The 14,908-nt window shown below is 42.2% G+C and overlaps 1 protein-coding gene across 4 annotated transcripts in view; it reads left to right on the forward strand.

The window, feature by feature from the left end:
• FDX1 (ferredoxin 1) overlaps positions 1-7,622 on the forward strand; it is a 39,564-nt gene extending 31,942 nt beyond the window's left edge. For 2 of the 4 annotated variants that reach the window (XM_039513209.1, XM_039513219.1), the window contains one exon: positions 7,287-7,622. In XM_039513209.1, coding sequence (XP_039369143.1) covers positions 7,287-7,401 — 115 coding nt within the window. In that variant the 3' untranslated portion in view covers positions 7,402-7,622. Of the gene's footprint in view, positions 1-2,889; positions 3,811-7,286 lie in introns of those variants that run through there. The other 2 variants (XR_005591084.1, XM_039513231.1) reach the window with 2 other exon arrangements.
• The last annotated feature ends 7,286 nt before the right edge of the window (positions 7,623-14,908 follow it).

A 14,908-nucleotide genomic window follows, 5' to 3' on the forward strand; every position in this document is an offset into this window, starting at 1 on the left:
AGTAAAGCATGGGAAAGGATGCCACCCTCTGTTGATGGTCATTATGAGCCCATTTCTGTGAAGTTTAGTTCACCTCCAGGGATCTACTGATGTTCCATTGATATATGAGGGTTAAATTAAGTACACTGCCTTTTTAAGTAGATCAGCAAGTTGATACAGCAGGGGGGAGGGATAGCTCAGTGGTTTGAGCATTGGCCTGCTAAACCCAGGGTTGTGAGTTCAATCCTTGAGGGGGCCAGTTAGGGATCTGGGGCAAAAACTGGTCCTGCTAGTGAAGGCAGGGGACTGGACTCTGACTCAATGACCTTCCTTCCAGTCCTTCCAGTTCAGGAAGTATATATATTATTATTTTTACTTTCACTTTTTCACCCTTTTCTTATTTTAAAATTAATAGAACTCATTAATTTACCTGTTCTATCACTTCACAAAACCAGTCCATAAAATCATCCTCAAATGCAAGTCTTTCCTAAACAAAGAAGTTTTTTTAATTAAAAAAAAAAATCTTTGTTCCAGCAAACCAAAAGAGAGAGAATAATTTGCAGGATATTTTTATTAAGATAACAGAATGATTTGTTGTGCTAATGAACGTCTGGCTCCTTTGAATATCTTTGCTAGTTCTGAATCGTTGCTCTGGTAATTAGAGCTGAATTTCTCATGTAATGAGTAAATGAATTGAGTTAGTGAATCTTAGCATCAGACTTACTGTAATTGGTGGCAGGGACTGTTTTGGTGGAGTTAGTCACTTTTGGTCCAGTGAAACTAGGCTAAAGTCAGAGACTGTCTATAGATCAGCGCTGCAAAAATCAGTATATTTGAAACAGATGCAGTGTGAATAAAGTTAATGTTGGTCCTATGTGGAAGATTGGACATGTAAAATTGATATGTTTTAATTAGTATAAAAGTTTCTAAAACTGATGCTAAAAGCTATAGTGTAACTTACATTAATTGCCTATCAATCTAAAATTATGCAAAATTTTAAATGTTAACTATTACATGTACATATTAATGGACTTAAATTTTAGTAAGGTAGGGTTTTTTAATGTAACAGAACAAGAAAATAAAATGCTGTCACTTAGTCTCTTAAAGGCATTTATTAAGACACCACTTTATTTGTGAATGAACTTGAAAATTATCTTGCTAGTGGTATTGCTAAGCTACAGGAAGAACATTATGAAATGCTTAAATAAGAATATTAAATGCTATTTTTATAGGCGTTTGTTTCCCCTCAGTCCTTAAGTGAAACTGATATGACTTCTATTGCAGTACAGTAACTCGTCACTTAAAGTTGTTCCAGTTAAGCTGTTATGCCGCTGATCAATTAGGGAACGTGCTCGTTTAAAGTTGGGCAATGCTCCCTTATAACATCGTTTGGCAGCTGCCTGCTTTGTCCACTGCTTGCAGAAAGAGCAGCCTGTTGGAGCTAGCTGGTGGGGGCTTGGAATCAGAGTGGACCAGAAGCCTCCCTATTAGCTCCGCTAAGTTCCCTGTGTGGCAGCCGCCCAGCAGGCTACCAATTGCCCTGCAGTTCAGCTGTCCCTCCCCCCACTGCCCTGTGCTGCTGCTGCTCTCTGCCTTGAATCTGCTACTGGGAGCTTCCTGTGGGAAGTGGGGGGGAGGGTGCTAATGTCAGGGTATCCCCTCCTGCCGCCCTGCTCCTGTACCTTATCTCCACAGAGCAGGGTGGGGAGGGAACACATGACAGGGCTCAGGATGGAGAGTAACTGCTGTCTCAACTTGCTGATCTACTTAAAAAGGCAGTGTACTTGTGTTTCTCTCTCTCTCTCTCTCCCCTCCCTTCATTCGTGCTGCCTTGTAGAGTGTGAGGCTACATTAACAATAATATGTTAACCCTTGAGGGTTCAGCTGAGTGCTAATTCATCGTTTAGCAGTAAGGCATTCCCTGGAAAATATTCCACCCTCTGATGTCACCACCTCAACCAAGTTTCACAATCATCATCGCTGTGTACAGTATTAAATTGTTTGTTTAAAACTTATACTGTGTGTGTGTGTGTGTGTGTGTGTGTGTGTGTGTGTAGATAGTCTTGTCTGGCGAAAAAATTTTCCCTGGAACCTAACATACACACCCACCCACCCCATTTACATTAATTATTATGGGGAAATTGGATTTGCTTAACATTGTTTCGCTTAAAGTAGCATTTTTCAGGAACATAATTACAATGTTAAGTGAGGAGTAACTGTACTGCTCACGAACTCCAATCAGGATCACTGTGCTTGGTACTGTGCAAACATATAGGGCAGGGGTCAGCAACCTTTGAGAAGTGGTGTGCCAAGCCTTCATTAATTTAAGGTTTTGCGTGCCAGTAAAAGGTTTCGTGTGCCAGACTGGCAGCACAGGCGGCAGACGGAACCCCAGACTGGCAGCAGGCTGAGCAGCTCATCCCGCTGCCGGCCTGGGTTCCGTCCATCCAGGCCGGCAGCGGGCTGGCAAGGGGCCGGCGGCTGGGACCCCGGCTGGCAGCAGCATGCCACTAAAAATCAGCCCGTGTGCTGCCTTTGACATGTGTGCCGCAGGTTGCCGACCCCTGATATAGGGTGATAATGGCACATGCCATGAAAAACTTGTACTCTGAGGCCTTAGCCTTGCAATGTGCAATGCGTGGGCACTGCTGTGCCTGTGTATTGTACACTGATTGAGATTTAATTTGAGAGAGAACAGAAAGGCAACAGTCAAGCAAAAAGTTTGAGGTAATGTTAGATGCACTTCTTAATTTTTTTCTTTTTAACCCCTTGCCTATTTACTCTATAGTTTCTTAAATCATGTATTTAAAAAAAAATATTTTCCTTGCCTGTCTGTTTTTTTGTATTAACCCTTCCCTATATTTTTAATGTCATTATTAACCCTACATAATTTTATCAATTATTTTCCAGATCAAATTCACTCCATCACCTTTGCTTTTCTTCAGCCAACCTTAGCATCTGAGCTATTCAACCCACTGCCTTCCTTCACTGTCACATATAACCCAGAATTCCTAGCTTTTTATACTGCTGAGGTGTGGAGAGAAAATATTTATTAATAGCACAACTGACCCTGGAAATCATTACAAGTAATCACAGATGGATGGGAGAGGTTTGCTTCATCAGACTCCTTTTGTATGCAGAGGAAAACTGCTCCGTAGCTCCACTAAACACCACTGAGTAAATAACTTCATGTCCTCTTTATCTGAAGTTCTCCTTCTATGCATATATTTTTTTAAAACCTTTTTCAGTTATTTATAACCATTGTTAATAAAGAAATGCACCTTTTTGCTCTTGTAATTTTAGAACTTCTAGCTATAATTACAAGCCAATGTCTTTCATTTGGGGCACCTTGCTAATTTTGGGGTGTGTGTGTGTGTGTGTTAGTTACTTTTAAAAGGTTTTAGGAATTCTCTTGATGCTCTACTCCTCCCCCCAGCCCAGGTTTCAAAATTAAAACTAGTAGGCAATTAGGGCTTTTAATAGTGCTTATCAGCAGCTGAAGTGGTGTTTTACTTATTTTATTATTCGAGATGAACTACCTGTTTCGTTTTCCAAACTTCGCTTTTTTTAATAAAGAGTAAAAGCCAACCTAATTGAGTAAAAGCAAAATTGAAAGCCTCAAACATTGGCTTCAATATTTAGACCATCAGTAGTTCTTCAGATTGTTTATATGTGTTTTTCCCAGTTGTATACCTACTCCATGCACTTCAGATCGCAATCTTTTGGCTAGCAGTGTCTGTGGGAGTCATGTGTGCACCCTGAGTACCTTTGCAACCTCCCATTCAAGAGCATAAAGGGCAGGGTAGGGCCAAACATCCCTCAGTACCTTGCTACAGCTTATGGTTGTGAGATGGAACTGTGAGGAGTTTGTCTAGTTGTTGCCTACTTGGCTACCTTCAGTTATCCCTTAGTTATATAATATTTAGATCAGTGTGTAGAGAGTTAGCATAGGGTTTTTTTGTTTGTTTTTCTTATATCCAATACCGGTCTTCAGTCCTTATGGCTAAGCTCAAATATCCCAGTCTTAAATATTGCCCCTCTTATGAGGCAGCTATGCCCGTTAGTGATAGATATCAGATGTCTCTGTTTTGTCTGGTAAAGGGCATATCTCTGAAAAATATTCAATCTGCAGATTGTTTTCTAAATGAATACAGAGGCAAGAGAAGCTCTTCTAAACAGCTCTACTTATGAACTTGTCTAGTAAGACCTGTTTTTGATCTAGATGAACAAGACCCTTGTGGAATAGAGCAGGTTTCCTCTGAATGTGTTTTGGTAAGCTCTTGTTCCACTGCTAGCACCCACACTCCTGCTCCTGAAAAGACTATCACTGTTCCTGCCTTCAGGTCTTTGTCGGCTACTGAGTAGGGTATGAGAAAGCACGGCTCTGGGAAAGCATAGGAAGAGGTCACCTTCTAAGGGAGCTGCTAAGAAAAAGAGGCTCAAACCACCGTATTTTACTGCCTCTAAGGGTACGTCTACACAACACTTAAACCCCCATGGCTGGCCTGGGTCAGGTGACTCCAGCTGTGGAGCTGTAAATTTGCTATATAGATGTTTTAGCCTTGGGCTGGAGCCTGAGCTCTGGGACCCTGTGAGGGAGGAGGGTCACAGAGCTTGGGCTCCAGCCTAAGCCTGAACATCTACACAGCAGTTTTTAGCCCTGCAGCCCAAGCCTTACCAGCCCAAGTCAGCTGACCTGGGCCAGACATAGCGGTGCCACTAGTCTTTTATTTCACCCCAAGAAATAGCATGTATCCCAAAATGGGTCTGTCTGGTATCCTCAGACTCCAGTGACTGAGTTGTGGTACTGTCTAACGAACAGTTTCAGCCTGTCTCTACTGAAATTGTGATACCATAATTGGTACTCTTGGTACCAGAACCAATCTTTTCAGTATCAGCATCTTCCACCCTGGTGCCATTAATATCTAGTGTCCTGCTTAGAATACCAACCTTCTTGTTTCTGAGTTCACGGTATTGAATGATCTCATGGAACGATACTTCCTGAGTCACTACTGTTATGTGAGGCTACGCTCCTTCGTACTGGCCACTAGCTTGACTTTAGGCACCGAGTATTTCCACAGTACAGTTGAGGGAGTTCCCTGTGCCTCACCCTGGGTCCCAGGTAAAATCAGCGCCACCACTTGAGGAGTCCAGTTGTCCACCCTTTGCCAAGAAGTGATTCAGCTGTCAAATTGATGCAGTGGGCATCAAATCACTTCAGTAGTTCTGAACCTTCTAGGATTACAAAACACCCTACCAGACTACCTGAGCAAGCTATTGTCCATATGTAATCACATGGGATCAAGGACTCAAGTCATTCATGTTTTTGCAAATAGGGTCAACCAATCATGGATTTATTTGCAACAGAAATAAACATTGTCCAAATTTTTGTTCGGGGGAGGGGTTGTGTATGCATGCACATGTGAGCCCTGGCTCTCAATTAGATGCTTTCCTCACCAATCCCTCTAATATTGAGAAAGCTCAGGCAAGATAGTTAATGATCCTAATAGCACTAGATGGCAATCTTGATATCTTCTGAGCTATCTATCCGACTATCAGTAACGTTACCTCAGATCTTGCACACAATTTTTCCAGAACAATGGACAGATCCTTCAGCCCAAACCAGCTTCACTGCATCTCTCAGCATGGATTCTGGCTGGTTGATTGTAGTGAAAAGGAGCTGTTCTGCTGGTATCAGCATTTTGATCCAAAGCAGAAAAGACACCACAAAATTGATACCTGAAGCTAAGTAGAAAAGATTGTCTATTTGGGCAGAACAGAATCACATTTCTCCCTTGGACACTTGGGTTCCTTTTTATTTTGGATTATTTACTATTATTGTAGAACTCTGGACTATCCATTAGTTCTAATTAGAGTACATCTGATAACAGCTTCAGCATGTCATCCCCCGGCCAGGGGCACATTGTATTTTCACTTTTTCTTCCTGCTCATTAATCCTTTCTTTGCTTGCTGCCCCGTGACCACAGAAAAGAGGCACTCTGTCACAGTAGGATTCAGTTTGGCATGTGGTGATCCAGCACTCTGACAAAGAGATTGCGGAGAAGAGACGACTCTCAGGAAACAGTCATTAGTGAGGGCACCACTTCTAATGAGGTGGAGAGAGGAGAAACTCGACTGGAGGGATGTGGAGGGTGGATGTCAAAGCATTTGGAAAATACAGTCTTCCTTGGTTAATCTCCTTGAGCACGCTAAAGACGTTTTATTTAGGATATATGCAAAGAGGAAAAGAGGCAGGGGAAATGAGGAGGCTGAGACAGGAAAGAAAAGAAAGGGGCATTGAGAGAGAGCTCCTGAGTGTGACGAAGGATCAAAAGGACAAAAGCAAAGCCTAGTAGCCTGTGGAAAATACTTACTCCATTCAATCTACTTGGGTGCCAGATCTATTCACTCCACTATTTCCATTGTTATTTAAAAAAAAATACAGTTACTGAATTGACAACAATGAAGAGTGAGGTCCTAGCTAAAGAATAGGTAGAAGTACAGATCGAGGCTGATTTTTCTCCCCCCCCCCCTCCATAATTCAATGAATATTTATCACTTGTGCGATATGCCTAAATCATCAGAAAATTTAGTCCTTTTTTTATACCAGTTGCCGTATAATGTGATTTAGACTTTCCACTAGAAACTGGACTTGAGAACCAACTTGTCACATAAGCTACTTGACAAAATCTCAAATTACGAGTGACCCGAACAGGATTTTAAACCAGTTACATAAGGTAGAAGAGGTTCTGCAGTGCAGATGCTCAGATGGTGTAAATTGTAATAGCTCATTGAAGACTTCATTGGCGCTATGACAATTTACACTAGCTGAGAATCTGCTCCATAGGTTTTAACTACCCCATGCTGCTGATTTTCAAACTTAGAGCCCTCTCCTTAAAGCCGTCATGTGCATACACCCAGGCGGAACCCCATCGATTTCAGTGAACATAATGATTTACTCATGTGGAGCAGCTTGCAGGATCAGAATCTTAAATATACATTAAAAAATTATCTCCCTCCCCCCTGCACCCCCAAGGTAACACAGTCTGCCAGTTCACATTAAGGACTAAATTAAATATGTTTTAGCTGTATTATTTTGCATCTTTATACTACAGTATTTACAGCCTGCCAGCTTTTTACAAATGCACTTTTTTGGGGGATGGGGGAGGTGTAAATGGTACTGAGTCTCATGTGAATGGGTTCTGAAAGATCAGATTTTAAACCCCATGCTGTGTGACTGCAGTGTTAAAACACCATCGGCATAAGTATATGGCTAGAACTAAAGATAGTGTTGTTCTTTGTTACAGATCTCGTTTGGGCTGCCAGATCTGCTTGAAGAAATTTATGAACAATATGACTGTTCGAGTACCTGAAGCTGTTGCTGATGCTAGACAATCCATAGATATGAGCAAGAATTCCTAAAATAAAACTTGTTAGGAGCTTTTCATGACATTTTAAAACTATTTTTATAACTTATTTCTGAATGTTTAAATGTGAACTTACATAATCATGGGAGTCATTTTTGACTATCAATGTTAATTCTGTTTTAATTTTCCTTATAGAACCACTTATTTTAATTCTTTAAAAGAGGTAATACTTTTTAACAAGTTAAAGCTGAACTGTAAAATGTTGACCAAATTAGACTTGGAGAAGTCATTAATGGATTTATTTATGTAAAGAAGTTTTTTTTTCTTTTTCAGCTGTATTTGAAAACCAGACTTTTTCACTAAAATAGTGATTTTTTTTTAATAGATTCAAAACCATTTGGTTTTTAGTGTTTCAGGCCTAGAAACATTAGGGTGCTGGACAGATGACAAATGTAGCACAGACTGTTTTTCTGTTCAATTCCCTGTGCATTTCCTGTGGTGTAGTAGAAACAAGAGTATCCAAAGAGAGCTAATTTGCTGGTTGATGGTATGGTGCTTTCACAGCAACTGGAAGTGTAATTAGGAAGACGGGTGGAGCTGGCATATCCTAAATCTGGAAATCTTGATAAAATATGACACATACTGTTGAGATAATGTTTCCATCCAGTCCAGTCGTGTTGCTGGTAGTGTCTAATACCTGCTAAAAGCAATTTTCTTATCTTCCCATTGCCAATTATGGGTCCAGATCCTACCGTTACTGTGTGCATAGGATTAAGCCCTTACTAAATATTTGACCCTTTCTAGATTCCCACCCACGCACCCACAGTATGGTTTAAAAAAAAAATCCGAACTCTATGCTTTTAACCATCATTGTATATCTTTTCACTTTTCATGGTATACATTATTAGGTGTGTCAACTACCATGGAATATAATGGTCATATCGTTAGCGTATAAAATCATTTTTAGATTTGGATGAAATCTTTATTTTGTATATAGCTGAACATTAATTCACATTTGACTACTTAAGTATAGTCATCAGGTACAGTATTTGAGCTGTCCACACTGACCCCTGGATTTTTTTATGTAAAAGGTTTTTTCATGTTTCATTTATATGTGAAGAAGAATTACTTTTTTCTTAACTATGCAGTACCTATAACTCATAAACTTAATTTGCTGTGTCTGTTACCCAGGATTGACTAAATCCTTCTACACTTCTTAGAGTGAATCAACATCTTTTTACATACTCAAGGAATTCCTTCTCTTCTAAATATTTCAAAAACACTCATTCTACTTCTGATTTCAGGGGTGCTCCTCTACACTAACCATTTCTTATTATACTGATTCATGTTACCTAATCCATTTTTAATCTATGTAGGACTTTACCCCTTATCCTATATGTTCTGGTGAGAGAGCTCATTTACTTGGATTTTCAAAAAAATATTTGGTTGAGTGGTCTGACAAAACACAGCAGGAGTATATTCATTCTGAAGCCTCATTGGGACATAAGCAGAACAAAAAGAAGAGGTAAATTAGGGAAATATATTCAAGATAAAAGAGATATTGAGCTCTGTCTTTTCCTCTGTTACTGCTCTGTGAATAACATTGTAGGATGGTGGGAGTGTAATATCAGTCCCACTGTCTCCTCCCTGAATTCTTTATGTAATGCAGTACTATCACTTAAAATACTTTAAGATTTTATTTTATTGAATAGCAGCTCTTTACACTTTGACTAAGAACACACTTGCAATTCAGGTCCCTAGAATGGTAGCAGTATAACAAACTGCATCATGTGCTGTAGAAAACTGAACTTTTTAGTAGGTTTTATTTATGGTACAAGGCACTTTTCATTATGATGACCTCAAAGCACTTAAACACTGTGAGCTAGATTCATAAAGGGATTTAGGTGCCTAACTGACACTTTAGGTGGCTAACTCTGAAATCTAGGTTCCACAGGTAGTGAGAAAGTTCTACTCACCTGCCACCCAACTCTAAGTGCCTAAATTCACTTGACACCTACATTTCTGCAGAAAAAGCTCACTAAGTGTCTGTCTGTGCCTCTGCGCCTATACACCGCAGCTTTCCTGTAGGCATCAAAACACCTTTCTCCCACCCAAGCTGCAGTGTGATGTGCAAACCTGGGGAAGATAAGCAGCAAAGAGTCCTGTGGCACCTTATTGACTAACAGATGTATTGGAGCATGAGCTTTCGTGGGTGAATACCCACTTCATCAGATGCAGGGGAAGATAGGCATTCCTCTGCCGAACTGGCATGTAGCGCCTGATCCAGTAGTTTTACTGGATCGTGCCTTCCAGGTGAGCTCAGCTAGTTCCACACAACAGAGGTGGGAGGGAGTGGCAGAGAAGGAGATCTTCCCTCAAAACTTTTAGCCTAGTGGTGAGGATACTTACCTGGGAGGCAGGAGACCTAATGGGTGAAAGGTGTGAACATAAGCCCATCACTGTCCAACATTAAACAATGTTAAACAAGGTCTATGGTTTGGTATACAGAGACCTCAGCCTGCTTAGTACCATGACAAACACACCATTAAACATTCTTTTTATCTTAAGGAAAAACTATTAAAGCATTTCAAATATAAAGTATTAAGTAAGGCTTTCATTTTAATCTTTCTTGTTCCTTTTCCCTGGAGAACATTTTAGACCTTAGAAAGGAACTGTGCTAGTACTGATCTCTATGGGAAGCCATTGTGCAGACTCTACTTTTTTGCTAACCTGAATTGAGAGATCATGGAAAGGTCCAAAAGCATTGACCTAATGAGTAGAAATGTCTGGTCACATTGAATTAGGTTGGATAGCGTCAGAAATGAGTCCTTGTGCAAGAGTTTCAGGCTGATGACAAGTTGATAAAAGCTGTGGGCGTTTTAAGTTTCTGCTGGAAGCCAGCCTCAATGTATGTAGTCAGTACAAGCACTGGTTCTTAGCAACTTTGTCCTGCCCTGCAGTGTTTCTTTTCAGGGGGTCTTGCAGGCTCTAGGATGGGGGTCAGCCTTACCACTATCGTCCACTCCTGTAATTTGTATTACATGCTGCAAGATCATTTATGCCAATGACCTGGCACCACTGACACAGGCTACAACATTCAAGGACGTGAAAGACGTCCTTTTCGTTGATCTGAAGAGGATGGAAAATTTACATTCGGTACTGGCAGATCAAACCCAGTCCATCAAGACTGGTGTCAGCTTTCCATCTCAGCAGTTCTGAAGCTAAGAAGAGGCTGAGTGTAAACTGTTGTGGCAAAGTAATTGCCCATGATCCTACCCCTACTACCTCAGAGTCACTCTCAATCACAGCCTTACCTATCAACAACATTTGAAATAGGTAAGCCATAAAATAAGGAGTTGCACCAGTATCGTGCAAAAGCTATCTGCTTCTAGCTGGGTTCGCAGTGCTCAAATGCTATGAACAGCAACCCTATTCCATGTCCAAGTACTACAAACCTATTTGGGGAGGACATTTGGATACAGACCTTGATATCCAGCTAAATGGGGCTGGCACCCTGAAGTCCATTCTGCTGCCTTGGTTTTCAGTCCTCACGGACATCTTTGAACTATCTGGTGACAGCTGGCTGTGTTGCATGAGTACAAGAAAGCTCTCACTAACCAAAAGCTGCCGCTTCATGACAACCTTGTTCACTTGCCTTACACTTGATTTAATGCCACCAACATTCTGGGCAGCTGAAAAAGCTTTTTTTTTTTTTCTTCATCCAGCTTCAACTCAGAATACACCTGGTGCCTGCAATGGACAGTGAGTGATGTGAACAACCAACACCTCATAGATGATCCCACTATTGAACTGCCTGGTTTCTTGTTCCACCAAAGACAGTGGATGACCATCAACTGTATTAGGATCTTCCATGGAAGATGTGCGCATCCCATGCACAAATGGAGAATCGAGGATTTGCCACAGTGTGAATGTGGAGACCTCCAAACCATCAAACACATTGTGAACAACTGCTTCGTCTTTTAATTTCCAAGAGCTATAGGAAAGATGTACGCTGCATCTCCTGAAGCCCTTGAATGGATTGCTGGCCTTGCTGTGAACTTGTAAATGTTGCTATGAAAGAAGTTTTGGAAGGAACCCGCAACTGCCCCCTTGTTTAACAGTCAGTGTCAAAGATGGTAACTGTCTTTTTGTGTAAAAGAGAAGAAGTTAATGAGCTGGAGCTGATAACGTCTGCTCCTGTTTTGTTCCATGTGGTGTTTGGGATTCAGCTGGAGCTAGTAGTGATGGTGATATTATCTGAATCCCTCTTTCTGGCCTGATCTAGTAAAGACATTCCTCAGGATTAGGATGCAGAAGGTCTTCGGTCCCAAGAGACAGTGGTGGGTGGCAGTCAGCTCCAGGAGACTCTGCTCTTCTATATTCCTCCTCACCCCAGCCTCTGAAGTCATTCTTTGTGGACCCAAAACAGGAGTGATGGGAGGAATAGCCCATCCCCTCATTATTTTGTCCACCCGTGAGGTCTTAATATCTGACACACCAATTTTGGTAAGTCAGTTTCCAGTTCCACATCTTATCTTTTTACCAAGCGTGATTTCAACTGAGTCCTTTAATCATATCAACCTGCCCTTTATTTGGTTGAATTAATTTAGTCTCTGCTTCTCTTGCTCTTGTTTATAACATTCATTAGTGAAAGCAACTTGACCTGTTTTCCATCATCATTTGTTATAGGTTGTTTCATCTTATTAACCCACAATTTGGACATTAGGCACTCCTTGATTTGCCTACAATTATGCAATTTATTCCATCCGAATAGGTGATAAGGTGGTAGCCCGCCCTAGAGTTATTACCAGGGGGTTGCCTCCAGCCCACAGAGGACTCCATGGAGCAGGCTAATCCTGCTAATCCCTTGGAAGGACACAGATACAACCCTCCACTCAAAGGATTGACATGCAAACAGCAAGTCTTTGAAAACACAGTATCATTTTATGTAAAGGAAATAAGCAATTACAATATATTTAATAAAGCAAGAAAAGATACTCTATGGGATATTCTGGTGTGGGGCTCCCTCACTCCCTCCTCTTGAAGCTGTTCTGCTTTGGATAGTCATGGGAGATGGGGAACTGGTTCCTCCGGGTGAGTGCTCTAACCATCAAGCTAGAAAGTCATTCTCATGCTTGTATATGTCTGCTTGCATATGTCCACTTGCGCTCTCTGGTCCAGTGACTCTGGATAAATAATTAGAGTGGAACAGCTTTAGCAGCAGTGATTGCGGCAGCCCCAAATCAGAATATCCTCTAACCCATTGAGAGGAAACTTACCTAAGAAGTGGCAGATACTTCTCTGCAGTGGTGGGTGGGGTCCTTCCATATCTAAGATAATATTCTAACCACTAGTCTAAAAGTTATGAGAGAGCTCTTCCTCCTCGCCCCCAAAAGAGAGTGTGCACAGCTGATAATCCCAGCAGCTACAGGTGCCTCCCTCCAGCCTGAATTTAGGTGTTGACCTCCTGAGCTCAAGGCTTAGGCCACACTCCCCTCACATTGGCTAGTTTAGGCAGGGAGCTGCTTAGTATTCTGGCTTTTGTGAATCCTATGTCTCTCCCTTCACTGCATAGGAAATCTGTGTGCGTAGCTCAGGCACTGTGAATCCCAATAATTTTCTAGCATCTAAAATATAGGCACGGTGATGATCAGTCTTGCAATGGCTGAGTCCCTTTGTGAATCTAGCTCTGTATCACCACACAAATGTGAAACCACCAGCATGCAACTGTCTTTGGTATAGATAGAGTAGGGCTGTTCTAATGTGTTAGCACTTCACACGAAGGCCTCCTGCGGTGTGAGGTTTTTATTTTTTTATTTTTTATTTTGTATAATATGATCATAGGAGGAATTCATTCAGCAGAGAAAGGCAAACAGAAACCACAAAGTTCATTTTTGGCTTCTATGAGTGTCCTATGTTGTATAGGAATGTGGATCTGAGGAAGGGTGAAGGAATTGACATGTACTTGAGAAAATGCATACAGCTCCCAGCTGTACCTGTTTTCAGTTATCAAAAATGATGTGCAAATAAATCTTATTTTATACCAATTTCCCAGACACCATTTGTCTTTCACAATTTTCTTCCATTTTTGCCTTTTGCCATAGCATGTGTTCCTAGATTTAATGCAGACTATATATTTCAGGGTAAATGGTGCAAGAAATGTGGACACTTAAATATAATGTGATGATTGCACAAAGAAATATGCCATTGTAAATAACCCATAGTGTATGGTAGATATACACTATACTCATCCTTAGTTTTCCCACGTGAGGGAAGGAGCTGACTTCACCTGATCCCCTCTACTTTCATCCTTTTTTCATAATGCTAAGGACTGCAGCTCCATTACAGTGTGCATGTGTAGGTTGGGGGCAGAACCAGACCTGGCAGCAGTGGAATACCTCACCGTTCGTCTAATTTTCAAGATTGCATTTGCCTTTTGGGGAGTTTGTTCCCTCACCCCTGCTTCGCTTTCTGAAGAGTTTAGTGCTCCTGGTGCCCTTGCAGGCTTCAAGGAGGGAGCTAAGCTAAGAAATTCCAAAGGCAAAAGGAGAGGATTTTGTCTCCTATTTCACTTCTTTGAGTGTTTTGTCAGGGACCTCGGCCAGCTCTGGGGGTAGTGTGATGTTCCACCATCCAGCCAACTCTCAACTGAGTTGCCTCAGGCTCCTTGCCAGGGAAGGAAAGGAGCCAGACAGGACTGCAATAACTGGATTCAGGAGCATGAAACCCCCCTATCTCCATGCAGCAAGCAATCCTAAAAGGGCAGTGTCCCAGTCCCATGTGGGAAATGACTACAGCATCCTTAGGGCCCACACCAGCAGCAGCCATGGTTCTGACGAACTTTGCTGCTCCTCCTGGTCCACCTCCCTGCAGATTGCGGATGGAAGGCCCTGGACATAGCCTGGACCTGAATCTGATAAGGGACCTTCAGGCCTAGCCCTGCCCCCAGTCTGCCACCTCTATAACAGGACGGCTATCCTAGGCCCCAGGGGCAATGCAGAACAATCTAAACTTCATACAACAGAAAGGGGTAGAGCTTACACGTCCATTCTTAATTCACAGTACCATCCTTAAGAACACAGGCCACAGAGGTGGAGGGGGTAACTGGGCCGTGGCCTGACCAATTTTTCAGCTGCCACAGTCTAGCTCAGAGCAAGCGATCTCACCAGGAAGAGGGCAGAGAGCAGTGTTGCAGGGAGCGGGCCTTACCTGCATGCTGTGGTAAGAGCCAATGGGCAAGTGTGGGGAGCTGGTCCCACCCTGGAAGGACAGGAGCTGCTGTGGGATGAGTGGTGGGGGTGGGCTCACTCTCCAGCCCCACCCAGGGCTTCTAGATCCCAATGCCAGAGGGTGGAGCTGATCCCCTGTAGGCAGGACCCAAGTATGCACTCCACAACATCACAACCCCTGGGGGTGGGATGCAACACCTCCCCCTGCCCCATCTTGCCTCCCCCACTTTAAATGGTGCTCCTACCTGATGGGACCCCTGTTGGGGATACAAGACAAGGTAAGCCCCTTTATGGGGGGCAGTGAGGTTGAGCCACTTGAACTATATTTGGTGC

Source organism: Mauremys reevesii, linkage group 1 (genome assembly GCF_016161935.1).
Source record: "Mauremys reevesii isolate NIE-2019 linkage group 1, ASM1616193v1, whole genome shotgun sequence".
NCBI lineage: Eukaryota > Metazoa > Chordata > Testudines > Geoemydidae > Mauremys > Mauremys reevesii.